The 20,862-nt window shown below is 37.5% G+C and overlaps 1 protein-coding gene across 2 annotated transcripts in view; it reads left to right on the forward strand.

The window, feature by feature from the left end:
- The first annotated feature begins 13,706 nt into the window (after positions 1-13,706).
- The window catches only part of PHF14 (PHD finger protein 14), a 206,180-nt gene continuing 199,024 nt past the window's right edge, over positions 13,707-20,862 (forward strand). The window contains exons 1-2 of one of the 2 annotated variants that reach the window (XM_007463526.1): positions 13,707-14,149; positions 14,652-14,762. In XM_007463526.1, coding sequence (XP_007463588.1) covers positions 14,718-14,762 — 45 coding nt within the window. In that variant the 5' untranslated portion in view covers positions 13,707-14,149; positions 14,652-14,717. The remainder of the gene's footprint in view (positions 14,150-14,651; positions 14,763-20,862) is intronic. The other variant, XM_007463525.1, reaches the window with a different exon arrangement.

Raw genomic sequence — 20,862 nt, forward strand, 5'->3', positions numbered from 1 at the left:
GTAATGGTGGCTTCATAGAATGACTTTGGGAATGTTCCCTCCTTTTTTGGAAGAGTTTGAGAAGGATCTGTATAAGTTCTTCTTTGTATGTTTGGTAGAATTGCCCAGAGAAGCCATCGAGTCCTAGGCTTTTGTTTGCAAGGAGTTTTTTTTTTCTTACAGATTCTATTTCACTTCTAGTGCAGATTGACTAGGTTATATCAGTACATCTCAGTTGAAGAGCAGTTCACATGGCAACTGAGACCTGTTGCAGAGCCCTGCCAAAAACTAGCAGCTCTTCAGGCTACTCAGTAAATGGGTCAGAATGACACCCAGATGAGGTAAATGTTGCCTCCAAAATCTAAAGAGACCCACATAATATTATGCATTTTTGTGATAAGAGGAAGCAAATGCAGTAACAGATCCCTCACTTTAAAAGGCTATCTTGACATGTCCCAGACCATTGGAACCCTCGAAATTTCACTGAGGTGGCAGAAATATGATTTTTTTATCATGTTTACTTCCCACAATCTAGCCTACAATTATCAATATGTTAGAGTAGGTGTTATTTCATTTTTAGTAGATCAATTCAATATGATACCATCAGTGTAACTGACCAGCATGATTTCTTGTGGGAAAAAAAAAAAGACACAAGGACACTGCAGGAGGGCTGCCAAGTTGATATATCCCTGAGGTAAGACAGTCAGAGTGTATTACTAATCAACAGGAAGCAAACTGCTTTTGATGGTCTCTAATAACAGCAGTAGATACAGAAGCATTCTCCAGTCCAAGATCAAGGTGCCAGCAGATTGTGTTTTTGGTGAGAACCATCTTTTAGGCTTGCAGATGGGGGACTTTTCACTGTGTCCTCACATAGTGAAAAGAGAGAGCTCTGGTCTCTCTTCTTATGTTTATAACGACAGTAATTCCATCATGGGGACTCCACCCTCATTACCTTTCTAAACCTAATTATGTCCCAAGGGCCCCATTTACAAATACTGGCATACTGGGAGTCAGAGCTTCAACATATGAATTTGCAGGAGACACAAACATTCATATGCATCAAGGTATAGATAATTCCTATTAAATGTAACCATAACAATGAAAAAAAGAATCTTCCATATTTATAAAGCATTAACCTCATAATAAAACTTGACAAGAATCATCCACCCATGCTTTCTTTAATCCCCACCAGACTAATTACAGCAATTTTATTAAAGAAATATCAAATTCCTCAAAACATGGGTTCCTAGTAAAACATTATGGGTTAAAATTACTTGATCTTAAAACTGTTCACAGGGACTTCCCTGGTGGTCCAATGGTTAAAAATCCGCCTTCCATCCCTGGTCGGGGAACTAAGATCCCACATGCTGCGAGGCAACTAAGCCCATGCACCACAATGAGAGAGTCCACATGCCAGAACTAGAGAGAAGCCCGTGTGCCACAACTACAGAGCCCACTCACTCTGGAGCCCACGTGCTCTGGAGCCCATGCACCACAACTAGAGAGAAGCCTGTGCACCACAACTAAGACCTGACACAGCCAAAAATAGATTAAATAAATAAATAAATATATTTAAAACTGTTCACAACTTGAACTTCCAAGATTGACAGATTAGGTTATTCAGACAATGCAGACTATATTTTTCTGTTCAAAAACTTTGAAGAGTATAGTGGGTTGAATAGTGTCCACTAAAAATTCGTGAACACGTGGAACCTCAGAATGTGAACTTACTTGGGAATAGGCTCTTTGCAGATGTAATTAGATAAAGTAAGGTCATATTGGATTAGGGTGGGCACTAAGTTCAATGATTGGTATCCTTATAAGTAGAGGAAGGGACACACAGACACAGAGGCACAGAAACAAGGCCATGTGAAGATGGAGATAGATTGGATTTATGCTACCAATAAGCACATGAACACCAGGAGTCACTAGGAAATGGAAGAGGCAGGGAAATTTTCTCTCCTAGAGCCTCTGGAGGAAATATGGCCCTGTTAACACCTCGATTTCAGATCTCTGACCTCCAGAACTGTAAGAAATTAAATTCTTTTTATTGTAAGCCATCCAATTTACACTTGCAGTCCTTGAAAACTAATACAGATTTTGGTACCAGAAGTGAGGTGCTGTTGTAACAAGTACCTAAAAATGAGGAAATGTCTTTGGATTTGGGTAATGGGTGGAGGCTGGAAGAATTTTGAAGTACATGATAGAAAAAGCCTACAATGCATTGCAGAAAAAGTTGGTAGAAATATGGATATCAAAGGCAGTTCTGGTAAGGGTTCAGATGGAAGTGAGGAGCACAGTAGAGAAAGTTTCTATCATCTTGGAGAACACATGTATTGTCATGAACAGAACATTGGTAGAAATATGAACAGTAAAGTTGCTTCTGGTGAGGTTGTAGAAAGAGAACATGTTATTGTACATTGGAGGAAAGGTGATCTTTGTTATTAGTGGCAGACAATTTGACTGAATTTTGTTCTATTGTTGGGTGTGAAGTAGACCTTGTAAATAGTGAACGTGGATATTTAGCTGAGGAGATTTCCAAGCAAAGTGATGAACATGCAGCCTTTTTTTTCCTTGCTACTTATAGTAAAATGCAAGAGGAAAGAGATAAGGCTGAGAAAAATGAAGACAGTGCAAGATAGTGCCCAATATGTATGAAATTGAAGTCTTGGAAAAGACTAGGAGAATAGAGAAGAAAAAATATTTGGAGCTATGATAACAAAGGTTATTCCAAATCTGATGTAATATATCAAACTAGAGATTCAAGTCTCTCTTCAAGTACCATGTAGAAGAAACAGAAAACCACACCTAAATACATTGCTGATGAGAGTATAAGTTGGTACTATACTTGGAAAATCTGCTTGACTTTTTCACTAAAGTTTTTTTTTGTTTGTTTTTTGTTTTTTTTTTGCGATATGCGGGCCTTTCACTGTTGTGGCCTCTCCCATTGCAGAGCACAGGCTCCGGACGCGGAGGCTCAGTGGCCATGGCTCACGGGCCCAGCCGCTCCGCCGCATGTGGGATCATCCCGGACCGGGGCACGAACCCGTGTTACCTGCATCGGCAGGCGGACTCTCAACCACTGCGCCACCAGGGAAGCCCTGAAGTTTATTATTTGCATACTATATGACCCACTAATTTCACTTTGAGATATAAACCCAACAGAAATGTGTGCTTATGTGCACCAAGACATGAACAAGAATACGTATAGAATCATTATCTGTAATAGCATAAACTGGAAAGAGCCAAAATGTTTATCAAGGATAAATGAAAAATAGATTGTGGTACATTCAAGCATGTGCTTCCACAATGCAAATGAACTACAAATACACACAACAACATAGATGATCCTCACAAAAAAATATTAGTCAAAGAAACCAGAAACAAAACACTGTATACTGTATGAGTCCATGTACATAAAATTTGAAAAAATAGTGTTAGACTCAAGAAAATGACTATATTTATAGACTGCAGAAGGTATTAATTGAGGGGGCTCAAGAGAGGCTTTTTTGGTCTTGGCATGGATGGTGTTTATAAGGGCGTTTTGTTTCTTGATCCTTTCATCTGTATATTTATTTTTCACTTTCCTCCAATATTTTCCAGTAAAAGTTTTTTTAAACTGAGTTGTGTAGATTTAGAACAGTGTTAGGGAGTTTGCTTATGTTCTGTCACTTAAAGACCTGATGGATTAAAAAGAACAGAAGGTATCATTTACATATTCTTGTTTCTTTGAAAGCTTCACCACCTTTTGAGTTGATGACATGAAACCTCCCGTCTCTAACTAACCTTATTTGTCTAACATACGATATTGTACACTTTATGATGTTGCGTCACTGATGCTGTCTTTGCCCATCTGCTTTGCTTTCTTGGGACTTGCCCCTTGTGAAACTCAGCCCCTAAGACTGCCATTCATATGCACCAAAGCATAATTAAATATCTTGGCTTGTCTAAGAGATCTAATACACAGCTATTATAGCAAATATTGAAATACCTCTCAATTTCATCTTTTCCTCATGCAGAACAAATACTGATAACATTTCACAGTATCATTGTTAGTTTAAAAACAAGCTGTGTTACAGTGTGAACGAAACACTGGAAACACTATGAACAACATGAAAACACTATGCTAGGTAAACGAAGCCAGACACATGAAATCATTTGTATGAAAAGTCTAGAATAGGCAAATCCCAAGAGACAGAAAGTAGGTTAGTGATTGCCAGGGTCTAGAAATAAGGAAACAAGGAGTAACTGCTAATGGGTTTGGGCTGTCTTTCTGTGGTGATGTTATAAATGTTCTAGAATTAGATAGTGGTGATGATTGTACAACTTTTGAATATGTTAAAAACTAATTTTACACCATGAAAGGATGAATTTTATGGTATGTGAATTGTATCTCAATAAAGCTATTATAAAAACTCAGTCCGGAGCTAAGTACTTTTTTTTTAAATAGATCTTTATTGGGGTATAATTGCTTTGCAATACTGTGTTAGTTTCTGTTGTACACCAAAGTGAATCAGCCATATGCATACATATGTCCCCATATCCCCTCCCTCTTTTTTTTTTTTAATGTATTTATTTATTTATTTATTTATGGCTGTGTTGGGTCTTCATCTCTGTGCATGGGCTTTCTCTAGTTGTGGCAAGTGGGGGTCACTCCTCATCGCGGTGCGCAGGCCTCTCACTATCGCGGCCTCTGTTGTTGCGGAGCACAGGCTCCAGACGCGCAGGCTCAGTAATTGTGGCTCACGGGCCTAGTTGCTCCATGGCATGTGGGATCTTCCCAGACCAGGGCTCGAACCCGTGTCGTCTGCATTGGCAGGCAGATTCTCAACCACTGTGCCACCAGGGAAGCCCTCCCCTCCCTCTTGAGCCTCCCTCCCAACCACCCTATCCCACCCCTCTAGGTAAGCACCTTTTTAAAAAAAGTTAATCTTATTATGTCTAGAGAGATGACTAACTGGCTAGGGCACAAAGATTATTTTCATAAATTTTTGTGCATTAAAATTTTTTTACTGTGTGTACATATTATCTATGAAAAATTAATTTAAAAATTTCATTATTATTCCTTTTTTATATATGTGGAAAGGTTTTACTCTGTAATACTAGAGCAGATCCTTGCTGCCTTGGGGGAAATTCTGTAGTCAGTATATTTTATATTATTTGAAAAGAGTGATTATCAATGAACCCTTTATTAGGAAACATTGAAATAATTTTAGAAGTTCCCAGTCATCCAAAGTTGCAGTTGAGAATTCTGATTCAAACCTGACTTCTATTCCTTTGTAGATATTCTGTCTTTTCGCTGTGGAAGCACTTAGGATTCTCTTGAAGATCAGATATTTCAGTACTATCTTTTTGTACTTCATCAATATTGTTTTCTCTTGAATATCTCTGAAAACATTAATTATTGCAAGATAAAATGATCCATGGACTCTCTACAGGGAATACCCTTAAGGCAGGGGTCCCCAACCCCCGGGCCTCAGACCAGTATCGGGTTGGGCCTGTTAGGAACCAGGCCGCACAGCAGGAGGTGAGCAGTGCGAAAGCGAGCAAAGCTTCATCTGCCGCTCCCTATAGTTCGCCTTACCGCCTGAACCATTCCCCCCATTGCTCGCACTGCTGCCTGAACCATACCCTCCCCCAAGCTGGGGAAAAACCATCTTCCACGAAACAGGTCCCTAGTGCCAAAAAGGTTGGGGACCCCTGCCTTAAGGGATCACAGATGACAGCCATTTGTTTGGCTAGCTGCCTGCTCCAGCCCAAGTCAGTATTTCTTATTTTAATCCTAATAAAATAATAATTTTCCTTCTGTCATAGCAAGCACTTGTTACCAAAGGCTTGCCTTCAACAGCCACCTTATTCCAGGTGATCACATTTCATACTGTAAGTAACTGTTCTACCACTGCACCTGTATCTTATTTTCCACTGGTCATGAAGTTGTCACTGATTTTTGACACACACCAAGTCAATTAATAGACCTTTAATTCCCATTGTTGAGAAGTTGATTTATTTTCTGAACACCTTTCTGTAGCAAGCACTGTGTCAAACAAAATTTTAGTAGAAGAAATGGAAACCACTCTAAGTACTTTATTCTGAAAAGAAATTTGGTACATACAAAATCATTAGAAAGGCTGAAAGAGTGAAAGTCAGTGATCCAAAGAGGCTTTTAGTTTCAAGATCATACAACTATAGCTGAGATCTAGAAGTCAGAAAACAAAGTGCAGCTGTTGCTGCTAACCTTTTCCAGATCTGGTTCTCCACCATGACCTTATTTATACCTTTGAAACTGGTGAGTAGATGCCAGAATGTAGATTCTATTTTCATAGGTAACGGATCTTGTTTTGCTGCTGCTACATCTAAAAGAAGGTGGTCTCTGTCTCCTTTTCACCTTCTAAATCTCATGATGTACATAAGAGACCTGATATAGATGAATTATATAATTGTCTTAAAGGTTTTTTAAAATTTAAAACCTCTCATGTTGGTAGTTTTACTTAAATGTTTATTGATTCTTGGTTGCCTATATGTCTCTATACGTAATGTGGTTTTGGTAGACAGAATTTATATATGTTGCCTAAATAAGAAGTCCCGTTCATCTGGCAGATAATAAACGCAAGTTCTGTTTGTAGATGTCCTTGCTCTGATGGTTGTTGTGTGTGGGAAAAAGATCAGTGATGTAGGGAGGGAGCATGTGAATAGGCTCTACTTTGTGGTTTATGAGTAGTTTTATATGCTGGATCTTCCTATTCCTTATGGCAGTTCATGACACTGGGTTCATTATCCTTCTTTCTCCTATAAACCTGGTGCCCACTCTGGTAATTTCTGTAATCAGACTTCTCACTTAATAAAACTGAACTTCAAATTATATACTGGGGAGAAATACTATTTTCAGCTCCTCTGAAAATGGATTGCTATGTGGCTTTTTTTCCTTCTTATGAATCACCCAGCCTATTATCCAAGTCTTAGCTCTTCTCACAGCCCTCATTATCTCTCATCTGAGTGTTATGTAGAGACTTTACTGGAAAAAACCTCATTTCAGTAACTCATCTATTTCACCTGGATGAGATTATTCACTTTTTAATCAGGTGGGTTTCATTGGCAATCTGAGCCTACCTCCATAACTGTCAACATTCTTTTCTAGCCCTCAAAAGTTTGCTTGTGACACTCTTCTAAGATTTATAGGAGTATTATGCTTTTATGGCTCTATTTCTATTTTTATATCTCTTTTGTGATTTCAGCGAAATTTGGGGAGGGTAGAAAGGTAGCTGACATGTTCAGTTACCCTTTGTGAGCCAGACCTATTATCCTTAGGTTTGTAACAAACTGATTTCTACTTTTCTGGCTGCTTAAAAAACTAATCAGGATCTACAGCTTCTCACTCAAACCAAACCAGATAATACAATTCAATTTTTTTTTCATTTCTCTTGTTTTACTTCCACCAAGCACCCCATCTCTTTATCTCCAAATATCCTGGATTTGATTATAATCCTTTTGAATTACAACTCTTCTATTTTACTTACCCTTGCTTATTAATTGTATTAAAACCCACACTTTTATTCTCAATAATTATTCACATTTAATTGTAACTTTTATTTTCCTTTCCTTTTTACATCATGTTTTGCATTGCATGCCCTCCTATTTCTTGGATTTTTTCCTCCATTTTCCTGGAGTAATTATGGAGATAAGTTTCTTTGTCATTTACTTCTCAAAAATTTTATTTAATGAGAGAGGCTGTTATTATTGTCTCCAGATTCTAAATGAAGAATCAGAGGCTCAAAGAATTCAAGTTGAATTTCTAAAGAAATTTCTAAACAGAAGTTTGTTTCTTTCTAAACAGAAATTCAGTGGCAAAGCTCTGACTCAAATTCAATTCTCCAGACTGTTTGTTGTTTCTTATTTATGTTTTTCCTATAGCAAGTGTCTACAACAACAGTTTGCTGTTTATGTCACTACCTTTTGTAGGAGTAGCTTGAAGGGCCATTTCTAAATATAAATCTCCTTTTTATAATTATTGTTGATGATGCTTGTACAATCACATTAGGCTTGCTTCGTTGAACAGAATTGCGAATCTTAAGAGTATTCTTTGGCAAAACACTATTAAGACTGTTTGTGGTTGCAGCTATTAGGAAGTAATTATTCTTATAATATGTGTAGTAATGCATGAATACCTCAAATTTTAATGCAGAACAAAAAAAGAAACATGATGGATTATGTAATAAAAATATTTTAAGAAGATAGCCGATTATTACAAGATTCAAAATTTTCTAAGAATGCACAAATTTATCATGTGTGCTGTCAAGATGTACAAAAAATTTATAGGAGATGATATAATAGCAGTTAATAAACAATAAAAATTCTTTATCTGACATAATAATATTAAGTAATGCAATATCTCTTATGAACATAGATGCAAAAATAGTCAACAAAATACTAGCAAAACTGAAACCAGTAACATATTCACCATGAGTAAGAGGAATTTAAACAAGTAATGCAAGGTTGGTTCAACATATGAAAATTAGTCACTGTATTATTATACCGTATTGAAAAACAAAGTGCAAAAACACATGATCATCCCAATAGACACAGAAAGAGAGTTTAATAAAACTCAAAACTCTTTCATATAAAAACAACCAACAACCTAGAAACAGAAAAGAAGTTTCTCCACCTCATAAAGGGCAACTGTGAAAACCCACAGCTAAATATGATTAAATAGTGAAAGACTGAAAGCTTTCCAGAGAGAGAATTCAAGATGGCAGCATAGGAAGATACTGAACTCACCTCCTCCCATGGACACAACAAATCTAGAACTACATATGGACTAATTCCCTCTTAAAGGGACCTAAAAACTGGATGAACAGAACCTACACAAGAAAGGGTAAAAGGACAACATTAAGATGCGTAGGAGCGGCAGAAATACGGTCTCACCAAGGGAAAAAAAGTTACACCTGAGCCGTGGTGATCCACAATGAGGAGGGATTATAAAGTTACTAATCTTTTCCCTGAGGAGCAAGGGATTTGAGCTCCACATCAGGCATCCCAACCCTTAGATACTGCACAGGAGAGATGAGCCCTCAAACACCTAGCTTTGAAAACCAATGGGGGGTGGGGAGAACACAACCGGGAAAACTATAAAACTTTATAGTTTTATGGCTTTATGGAGGGAATGGAAAACCTGCTCTTAGAGGGCCCATGTGTAGACTCAATTGACCCAAAAACTAGCACAAAAACACCAGATTAAAAAGTGCATGGACCATAGATAAAGGGGATACATTTAGTAATATTGGAGTATCTACCAGAGAAGGAGGAACCAGTTGGGACATTCCCCAGGGACTGAGACACTGGCAGGAGCCATTTTTTGCAATCTCGCCAGCACTGGCAGGCACCATTTTGAAACTACTCTCCCTTTAACTGTCAGCACCAGAGGTCAAACCCCACTGAGAGCCCTGCCCAGCCCTGTTCCTTGGCTCGGCGGTAGCTTTGCCCACCAGCACTGTGCGGCAGTCATGGCATCACCACAAAAGGACGGCACAAGCAGCCCACGTAGGAGACACCCCTAGAGCACCTGGCTCTGTTGGCCGGGAGGGATTGTGCTTCTGAGCCCAACAGGGCATCTCCTACACAAGGCCACTCTCTTAAGACTGAAAAAGGTAGCTGATTTACCTAACACAAAGAAATGAATGCAGAGAATTAGACAGAATGAGGAAACAGAGGAATATGTTCCAATTGAAAGAACAAGACAAACCCTCAGAAAATGAACTCAACAAAATTGAGATAAGCAATCCACCTGATAAAGAGTTCAAAGTAATGGGCATATAAATGCTTACCAAGCTCATAAGAAGAATGGGTGAGCACAGCAAGAACTTCAACAAGGAGATGATAGAAAATATAAGAAAGTACCAAATGGAAGTTATAATTGAACTGAAAAATACACTAGAGGGGTTCAATGGTAGACTGAATGAGGTAGAGGAGTGAATCAGTGAACTGGAGACAAAGTAATGGACTCACCCAGACAGAGCAGCAAAATGAGAAAATAATTTTAAAAAGTGAAGATATCTTAAGAAGCCTTTGGGACAACATCAAGCAAAATAACATTCCCACTATAGGGGTCCCAGAAGTAAGAGAGAGAGAGAAAGGGTCAGTATGTCAATTCCTCAAAAAATTAAAAATAGAACTATCATATGACCCAGCTATTCCATTTCTGTGTATTTATTCAAAGAACATGAAAATACTGATTGACAAAAGATATATGTACCCCTATATTCATTGCAGCATTATTTACAATAGCCAAGATTGGAAGTAACCTAAGTGTCCATTGATTGATAAATGGATAAAGAAATTGTGGTATATACAATGGACCCTTGAACAACACGGGTTTGAACAGTACAGGTTTACTTCTACTCAGATTTTTTTCAATAAATATAGTACCTATATTTTCTTTTTAGAGATCTTTAAGTGTGGGGAAAAGTTTGTATTCAATTAGAGATCACAATATGTGGAATCAAAGGACCTAAAGTTTAAGTCCTGATTCTATCCGAACTGTTTCTGCTTCCTGCCCTTGGGTGAGTCATTTATCCACTTCTTTGTTTTTGAGGTAGAGATAGCAGTACTCATATTTTGATTGCAAGGTGAGGGGGCGGTCAGTGCCCCTAACCTCTGAGTTGCTCAGGGGTCAACTATATATATATATACACACACACACACACACACACACACACACACACACACACAAAGGAATACTACTCAGCCATTAAAAAAATGAAATCCTGCCATTTGTGACAACACAGATGGACCTTGTGGGTATTATACTAAGTGAAATGAGACAGACAGAGAAAGACAAATACCATATAATTTCACGAATATGTGGAATCTAAAAAACAAAACAAATGAACTAACAAAATAAAACAAAAACAAACTCATGTATACAGAGAACAGATTAGTTGTTACCAGAGGGGAAGAGGTTGGAGAGTGGGTGAAATGGGTGAAGGGGGTCAACTGTATGGTGATGGATGGTAACTAAACTTGTGGTGGCTATTACTTTGAAGTGTATACTGATGTCAAATTATAATGCTGTACACCTATAACATATTCTTATATATGTAAGTTTTCTCAAAAACCTGTAAACTTTCCTCCTAAGATCAGAACAAAACAAGGAAGTCAACTCTCCCTACTTTTGTTCAATAGCATACTGGATGTTCTAGCAAAGGGAGTTAGGCAAGAAAAAAAAAAAGGGGACTAGAAAAGGGGGAAGAAATTTAATGCCATCTCCTGGAAGTTGCACATACCTCTTCTACTAACATTGCATTAGCCAGAACATCATTACATAACTGCACATAACTTCAAGTTATGAAATGAAGTCTTTATTCTTGGAAAGCTTGTGCCTATTTAAAATTTAGGGCTTTCATTTTTGAAGAAGAAAGGGATAAAAGGTACTGGGAGACAACTGTCAGTCTCTTCCATATTTATTAAATGCACATCGAAAAAGCAATTAGCTATTTTAAAATCCTTTCTTTTTTCTTTCTTTCCTTCCTTCCTTCTTTCCTTCACTTTACTCTCCCCTTCCCCTTCCCTCTCCCCCTCCCTTTGTTCATTCCTTTTTTTTTTCTTTTTAACACATGGATTGCAAAGTTTAAAAAGGTTGTCAATCTAAATGCAATATAGTCTCCTGAATTGGGTCTTGGAACAGAAAAGGACGTTAGTGGAAAAACTAGTGAAATTCGAATTTTACTTAATAATATTGTACTAATATTAATAAATAAAAACTAATAGTTTTGTAAATGTTCCAGGGTTATGCAAGATGTTGACATTAGTGGAAGCTGGGTGAAGAATATACAGGAACTCAGTATTATCTTTGTGTACTTCAATAAATCTAAAATTACTTTAAAAGTTAAAAGAATGATTGCTAATAGTCAATGATGAGGAGTTTGGAAAATTGGAGAGAATTCTCACGAACTCTTGGTGGTAATATATGTTAATACAGCCTGTTTTTAGAGAACAATTAAGCAGTATTTATAAAATTAAATGGTTTATGTATTTTCATTGAGGAAATCTACTTCTAAGATTTTCTCTTATAGAAACTTGAATGCCAGCTTTAGAAATCTCTCTTTTCCCTTTTAAATAATTCAGAATAATTCCTCCCAATGAATGTAGGAGGTTGTCAGAGAGAGGAATGTTTGGTTTTATAATTTCAGGGATTAAACAATCCATAGTACGGTTAATGTTTGAAGCATGTAGAATGGAAATGAAGTTCCTGGAGTGTTGTTTAAATATTTAAGTTGCTAGGCTTTTGACTGGAGAAATAACAGATCTGAAAGGCAGTGGGGAACATTAAGGACCAGATGCCACATTTGGATGTTGAGAAAATGAGAGGCTTCCATCTGAGGGGGCTGCAGGGTAACTTTTCACTTTATACAAGGAGGTACAAGAACGATCATTGAAAGGGAAAAGGATTTACTAAGGTTTTAAAATTTTGGAATGGAAGTTTCCTCAGCACGATAGAAAGATTTGAGCAGGTACATAGCAGTGGTAGTTTGGGTCAGGGAGCTAAAGGTTCAGAGAGATTGGAGGGTCAGAGAGACTGCATTTTTAGCAGTGATTAAGAACACAGAAATATGAGGTTGCAGTAACTACTATTGTGGTGGAATATCCTGAGGCATTAGAGGTAGTCCAGCTTTCAGGGAATCTGACTAGTCATACTCTCTTCATCCTGATCATTTGCACATGTCCTTTCTTTGGTCCGGAACCTCTGTCTCTTTTTCTCCCTTCTCCAGCCAGTTCAGACACTATGTCTGGATCTAAATATAACTTTCTCCAGGAAGACTTAGCATGTGTACTTTTTCTCTGGCAGTCCTTTTCACAATAGATAGCAATTGCTCACTGACTTCTTTGTATCCTCAACTGTACCTTAAGCTCTGGCAGGGAAAAGATAACTTTCTTGCTGAAGGTTCAGCCTGTATGTAATCATCCCATGACTTGTACTATATAGGTATTTACTAATTTTTCAAATGTAATGTTATAAAATTTAATTCCTGTTTACAAAAGAATTCAACACGTTTTCTTTAAAGAATAAGCGCCACTACTGCAATGTATGATTTGATTCCTATATATTTCATTTACAGTCCTTTGTGACACGGTATTTCCCCATGTTACAAACATTACCACTCAATGTATATCTGGGGAATAAATGAATCAATTGAATCTGCTTCATTCAAATCTTCCTCTATCCTTGATATAAAAACATTTAGAAAGTATTAATACTGCTCAGATTCTAACATTTTAACATTGTTTTTAAAAATAACCTGTATGTGAATAAACGTGGCGTTTGAAACTGTTGAAGGCCTGACATCCGATTGTACATACTCTCATATTTTTACGGATTAAAAAATTCTCCTTATAAAATAAATTCTCTAAACGTATGCAAGGCACTATTCCACATTCATGGGGACACACAGCCTGCTCCGTGTTGTCAGACACAAAAATTGGCCTTCCACGGATTTGGACTGAAGGCCGGGCCTCAGGGACTTATTGGCCGAGAGTCTAGAACTCTCTACTCCCCCCTCGCACTGCTCGGCTCCTCTTGGCTCCCTCTCGGCTTCCGTTCGGTTCCTTCCGACTCCGTTCGGCTCCTCCTCCCTGAGGGAGAGTGGAGGCGAGGCCGGCGCACGCGCCCTCGGCCCCTGCTGCTCTTAGGGCCGCTCTCTGCCTGGTGTTTTCACTTCCTTCTCTTCAGAGCTGTATCCGGGTCGTTGCTTTCCCTATTGTTTTAGGCAAGCGGCCTCGGATTGTGTAAATTTTGAGTCTTTTGTTGCTTTTGTTGCAGGCTAATAAAGTTTTTCTTTCGTTTATTTTTTTTCTAAGAGTTTTAACAGGGGAAGTTAACTCCCCAGGGCTGCCGGGTTAGCCTCGCTGCCTGGGCCGGAGGGCGCCTTTGGCCGGGGAAGCGCCAAAGGAAGGCGCGCTAGCGGCCGGGGTCGGTTCTGCGAGGACCAGGGGCCGGGGGGCGGGAGGGGAACCGCGGGGCTGCACCTGGGGCGCCCCGGTCTGGTCCGCGGCGCCGCCTATTTTTAATAGCATCTTTTGGACTCGTTTCCTTGGTCTCAGTCCTCGACCTCGGCGCCGCCTGGGCTCTCGCAGCCTCTCCCTAGGTCTACTCCAAACGACCACCTCGGATTCCTTAGTAAGTGTGTCGGAGGCGTCCGCGGGGCGACAGGTCCATTTCAGCCCTTCTAGAAGTCAGGGCCGGCTGGAGCAGGGCGGGGGTGGGAGTGTCCTGCGGGAAGCTGGACCCTTCGTGGACGCTCTCCCTCCACGGTCCGTGGGAATGAACATAGCTTCTCATATTCCCTGGGCTTTGCAATTTCTATTGACTGTTACGATGTGTAAGTAAGGGATTACAAGCGAGTTTCAGAAGCAAGATGTTCAAGAGGGCCAGTTTCGATTTTGGTCGGCCTGGGTTCGTCTTTGCTGCACCTCGGGGCTGGAGCTGCCCGTGGATCTGCCCGGCCCTCCCCAGCCACTGTTCCCACCCCAACCTTCGCCCACACCTTTTGCTGAGAACTGAATTAAGACAGAGATTTGCACCACCTGCACGAGGTCATCTGTACCTTCCCTCAGTACCACAGCTCTCCCCCGTGCTTGGCGTGATTATGAATGACGGTGTAATGTTTTTCTCTTAACAGTGGATCGCAGCTCCAAGAGGAGGCAGGTGAAGCCTTTGGCAGCTTCTCTGCTAGAAGCTCTCGATTATGATAGTTCAGATGACAGTGATTTTAAAGTTGGAGATGCTTCAGGTAAATGTTTCCTTCTCGCTTCCCTTTTCCCAGCTTTCTGCAGTTGAGCTGATTTTCAGACTTTTCTTAAAAAGAATACGTTTAATTAAAATGCCAATATAAAGTTAAAGCACATAAACTTTATTTTTTCTGTTTGTTTCCCACCTTTCCCTAAGATCGTATCACTAGATACTGTCACTGCTTCTGTTTTTTTGATACTTAGATAATTATCAGAGAAGGCCTTATTCCAAAGATGCAGTAATACTGTAAATCAACTATACCTTATTAAAAAACAAACAAAAAGATACAAAGATGCAAAAGTGTTTTCTCTGTTCTTTACTTTAAAATATATTCATGCTTATTTTATGGACAGAGGGGGAAAAAAATCTAGAGATATCCTGAAGTAGAGTGACATCCTGAGAATAACATGAGCCATGAACAGCCCAGGAACAGAGTTGTTCTCTTTTCAGATCACTTGGCATCCTCTTGAGGGGAGTTTTGCTTTTTGTCTGTTAGCTCCTTTACCAGAATTTCTATTCTATTCTATTGACCAAAAAAAGTTGTACCTTGGTAGGTGCTGGATCTTGTGGATTGGGCCTTTTAAAAATATGAGGTACAAAGTATGCGTGCTTGCTTGTTATATTTTGTGATTTTAAGAACAATAAACTTCTTTAAAGAGTCGTATATTCACATGGTACAAAATTGAAAAACAGAAAAGTGTGGTTTTCCTTTTATCTTCTGTTCATTGTAACTCACACACATGCACACATATATACATATAAAGTTTTCATTGCAGGAATCTGAGAAATACAAATTATGTTTAAATATTTTATGTGAAAAATACAAATACATGAACAATAAAAATTACTTAATTCTGTCCCTTTTGACAGAAATGTAAATAAAGTGAGAAATTAGAGCCCTTTCAGTTTTATCTTTTTAACAGTTTTAAAATAATCTTCCAGAGAATTTTTGATGCTTAGTCATACCTCTCTCCTTTCCTCTGGTTTTTCTTTTTCTTTTCTTTCTTTCTTTCTTTTTTTTTTTTCTGTTCAGTATGGTAGGAAGGGATGAAATTTGGTTGTGTTTTGTTACTATTTTACTTTTAATGGCATCAGCAAGCAGAATTTGCATTGTGATTTACCAAGAACTTTTTGTTTCCACAATCTCATTTAATTTTTACAGTAACTCTGTCGAGGAGATATTATTTGACAAATAACAGGTGCACTGAGTTTAAGGAATTTGCATGAGGCCTCTTAGGCCTAAATGGATCTAATCCAATTCTTTTGACTCCCAACATTTAGAATCTTTTTATTGCTTAGATCCTAAAAGTAGATAGGTGTAATCTTAAATTGAAACTACTTACACTGTATCAAGGTGACTAATTGAGGTTACTTCCAGCAATCAAAAGTTAAGTTTATCTTGATCAATTTTTTTAAACCTTTACTTCTCAGCTCTTTCATCTCCCATTTCGTTTACTGTTGTTTGGTACTTCCAAAGAAGGGAAAGGGAAGGTAAAGGAAGTAAAATTCAAACCTATTTTAGTGCTCTTGGTGAAAACGTTGGCAGAAAAGAATATTCTTGGCTAGAATGTAGCTTTGGTTTGTCATGGTTGAGATTGTAAACTGACAAAAATAGTTAGGTCTCAGAAGTTATGACTTAATTTGAATACCATTAGGGAAAAACTCCAAAGCTTAATTTCCTTAAGTATTCCATAATTATTTTTATGAAAATAAATCCTGACTTTGTATGTAACTTTTCTCTTTTCGTTTATTGACATGTATCACTAATGATACAAATTACTTTCTCAAAATAATTTTTGCTATCAAGCAAATTAGAAACACCTGACCTTGTTAAAGCTTAATCATGGTTGATGGGAATTATCTGTTACTTGTGACAGTGGTAGAATGAGTTTTGTTAGGTCGATAATTTTTTTTTTGAATCTCCTAAAAGCACTCAAAAATGTATACTTTCTGTTACCTAGTCTGCTATACTTGTAATTTACTTCCTGGGCCCCAAAGGTCACAAATTTATTTGTGTAGTTCTTGATATGTTATCATAACTGAGAGTTTAGAAGAGAATGATTTTGTTTGAAATAGGTATTAGTAGAAATTGAGTCGTATTTTACACTCTTGGTTAAGGTGCATTGTTGTCTCCCATAGCTGAGATGTTGGCTTACTCTAGATTACCAGTGTTTCCTTTTTGAATCCTTTCTCGTCTCTGTGTAAGACAGTTGGACTCTTACAGGAAATAAGACATTAGGCTTATCACTGTTTTCCAAACATGCTGAAGTTGTGGGATCCCAACCCTATTTAGTAATAGGTGATTAAACTGGAGGTGGAGAAATAATAGCTAAATAATCAGCTTTAATGATAGCTAATAATAATCTTTCTGATCATAGCTTCTTTCAGAACAATCTGTAGACATGACTAACTCAATGAACTACTGACTTCCTTTAAACTTAATGTTAAAATGGTTAGATTGGTGGCCCTCAATTTTTAACTGATTCTGTGCATCAGTTTCTTCTGATTTTCATTTTGAATTCTGAGATTCTGATGGCAAAACTTCATATTTCTGTTTGGCTTTAAGAATAAATATAGAGGGACTTCCCTGGTGGTCCAGTGGTTAAGACTCTGAGCTTCTGGTGCGGGGGATGTGGGTTCCATCCCTGGTTGGGGAACTAAGATCCTACATGCCGCAGAGTGCAGTCAAAAAGTAAATAAATAAATAGGAATAAATAATAGACATTTCTGAAAAGTTATCACCCTTGCTGATAGACATAATTTTATTTTTGTGCTTCTCAGATGATAACATAGAGAAAGATAAATGTTATTCAAAAATGACCTGCCAATAAGATTGGCAGGTGATTATAAACAGTTAATAATTATCAGGTTCTACCTTTAGAAAACTGTGAACTGAAAATAGATCATCTTTTATCTTTAATGTGAAAGTAGGGCTAAATTTCTCATTTTTGATTGAGGATAGTCAATAAATACATTTTCAAATTAGTCCTAAAACAGTGTGTAAGTGTATTAGAGTTATGGTGGTAACCACCAGAAGAACTGTATGTAGAAAAGTGAGCTGGTACCATATGAAATTATCAGCTTTATAGGTCTAAGACCATTGATTATTGGCAGTTTCATGGTTTGGCCTAGTTAAAGTGCTTATATTTGAGACTTGGACTTAAGATTGGGTATAGGATAGGCGACATTTAAGATAGGATTGATTACATTTAGTAATCTACATAATGATTGATTATGAAAATAAGTGCATATATTACTTTTATTAAACAAGACAAAATAGCAGTGCTGTGTCTTCCCAACCCCCTAGCCATAGTAAGATGGCTAATTTTAGATCTTGAGCCATAGTTTAGTTGGTCCAAACTGCCAGAAAACAATTTAACTGGGAGAGTCAGGCTGAGAGTTTGCCTTGGTAGTATTTTGTGCTTAACTTCCTTTGGCTAAGTGGATCAAGGTATGTTCATTGACCAACTGTAGCTTTGTTTAAAAGCACTTTGCTGGATGTTATGGTGAATTCACAAAGAAATAATGATAATATTAGAATAATTAAATAAAATAGCAGATAGATGTTATAAGGCATGATCAATCACTTGTGTAGTTCAGGTCTTTCAAAGGAGATGGGACTGCTTGAGACTGGATTTACAGTGATTCTTTGAGGAGATGAGACTTGAACTAGGAACTGAAAGAGAAGCAACCTAGGTAGGGGAAACATTAGGTGTTAAAAATGTGGAGGATGGAAAATATCATTTATACATGGAGATCAGGTTTCGAGTAAAAGCGTAGTAGAAGAGATGAGCCTGGGGAAGTAGAATGAGGTCAAATTGAGGTCTTACATGCTAGACCAGTGTTTCTCAATCTCAGCAATATTGGCATTTTGAGTTGGTTAAATCTTTGTTGTGAAGGCTTGTCTTTTGTATTGGAGGATGTTTAGCAGCATCCCTGTCTTCTACCTACTCAATGCCAGTAGTACTTACTGTACCTAACCCCTACCCTAACCCTGCCCTTTTGTGGCAACCACTGTCTCTAGACGTTGCCAGATGTTTTCTGTGGGAAAATTGTACCCACTTGAGAACCACTGTTCTAGATCTCTAAGAAGATGTAAAATGACACAGCTGGAACTGGAGTCAGAAGTAGAAGATGAGTTGTGTTGACTGATTGGCTTTTTAGAAAGAGATATACTAGATGAGTTAAAAATGTTTCCAAGATGATAACTGAATAGTAGACTGGTGATCTGTCTGTTATCTGTTATATATATTTATAATCCTAATTACTGTTGCACCAGATGAATAAACAGAATAGTTAAATAATTAAGGTTGATGAACAGAGATGATTTTTTATAGTGCAAAGTTAACATAAAACTTTGAATTAAATCATATTGATTTTATTATTTAATATTTATCATGGGGGAAACTTAAGCATTGAATATTGTGAAGGGATTCTTGAAGGTTGGTTTCTCATCTCTGTAACTGTAAAACATTTAACTGTCTGTTAGCTGAAATAGCTATTGCTTAGAGAGGTTTTGATATATTGTGTTTTTTTTTTTTTTTTTGCGGTACGCGGGCCTCTCACTGTTGTGGCCTCGGCAGGCAGACTCTCAACCACTGCGCCACCAGGGAAACCCTGATATATTGTGTTTGAGAAAGGTTACCTTTTATTTAACTGAATAGGAGGTAGGGATTTCCATTTTAAAGATTTTTGTTCTAATGTAAACATTTTTATTGTAGACTTAGAATTAACTCTGTTCTTATGCCTAAAATAGCTGTATTTGAAATATCTGGTTTATTTCTCTAGTCTGTTATTACTTTTTTCTTTTATTTAAGATTGTAAGAGTGATGGATTTGAAACATTGTTTGAATTGGTAGGAATGGGAAGTTTTTCATTACAGCCTACAAAAATAGAATTATAGACAGTCAAGGACAGTGATTTTCTCAGTGTCATTATTACTAAGTAGTGCCATAACTAAATATTGTTTATCTCCATCCCTCAAGTGTGTATGTACCAAAAAGAACTTATGACTAATCAGTTGAAGAAGTTATTTTTCAGAAATCAAAGAAAGATAAAATTTGATATATTCCTGATCCCAGCCGTTGGAGTATGGATAATGTGATATATTTGGAGAATGAAGGGTTGGGTAAGCTACTAGGATTTAATTCGTGGAAAAATCTCACATTCTTCTAATAATGTTAACAAATATAAAGCATTTAAATCTTTTTAAAATTCTGCTTTCTATTTAGGTATGATAACAAAACAAAATCAGAATCAAAGAGTATCAATTTCCCTGTACTTTTAAAAATAATCGATTGGCATTGGCAACAACAACCAAAACAAAATTGCAGAAATTTTTGACATTCTGTAAAATTTACAAGTAATAGCAACGTTGGATTGGTCTCAGTTTTGATCAGGAGCCCACGTTTGTGCCCCACTTGATCATTCTTTTATATCTACTGTATGTTTTTATTGGTGAAAATTATTAGGAGTACTTTTTAGTTACTTAAGAAAAAATTCTACAAGGTTAATCCAGAAGAAAAGTTCCTTTTTTCCATTTCCCAGGGCTGTTAATTATAGCATTGCTTGCTTTAGTCAGTGTGCACAAGGATCTATCTTTGCCTTAGAAGTGTTTGGTCAACTCTGCTTATTATTATATCCTTATCTAAAAATATCTAGGAACTATTATTTTTTACCAGGGGTATTTTTCTTGGTAGGTTGGATTTAATTGTTGTGAGTGGTATAAAAAAATCACTTCTTTTCCTAATGATTTGTAGAGCTGTTGGACTGAAAATAAGTCCCCTATTTGTAAGCGACATTGGGTCCACGCTCTTTTGGAAAGTTAAGCTCACAAATCCAAAGATGTTTCCTAAGTTTGGCATGAATTTATTTGATGGTAAAACCTGACTGGAACTGATAGGAGTTTATTTGTAGCATTTACTTATCATACTTGTAAATATTCATACTTTTCACTGCAGATGTAATGTATTTGATTACAGTACAGTACCATAGACCTCACTGGAGGTGTTAGTGTAATATATTGTGCATACACAATGCTACCTTTCTAAAATCTGAAAAAAATCTAAATTCTGTAACATGTGTGGCTCCAAAATTCAGAT

This window comes from Lipotes vexillifer, unplaced genomic scaffold, assembly GCF_000442215.2.
Source record: "Lipotes vexillifer unplaced genomic scaffold, Lipotes_vexillifer_v1.1 scaffold118, whole genome shotgun sequence".
Taxonomy (NCBI): Eukaryota; Metazoa; Chordata; class Mammalia; order Artiodactyla; family Lipotidae; genus Lipotes; species Lipotes vexillifer.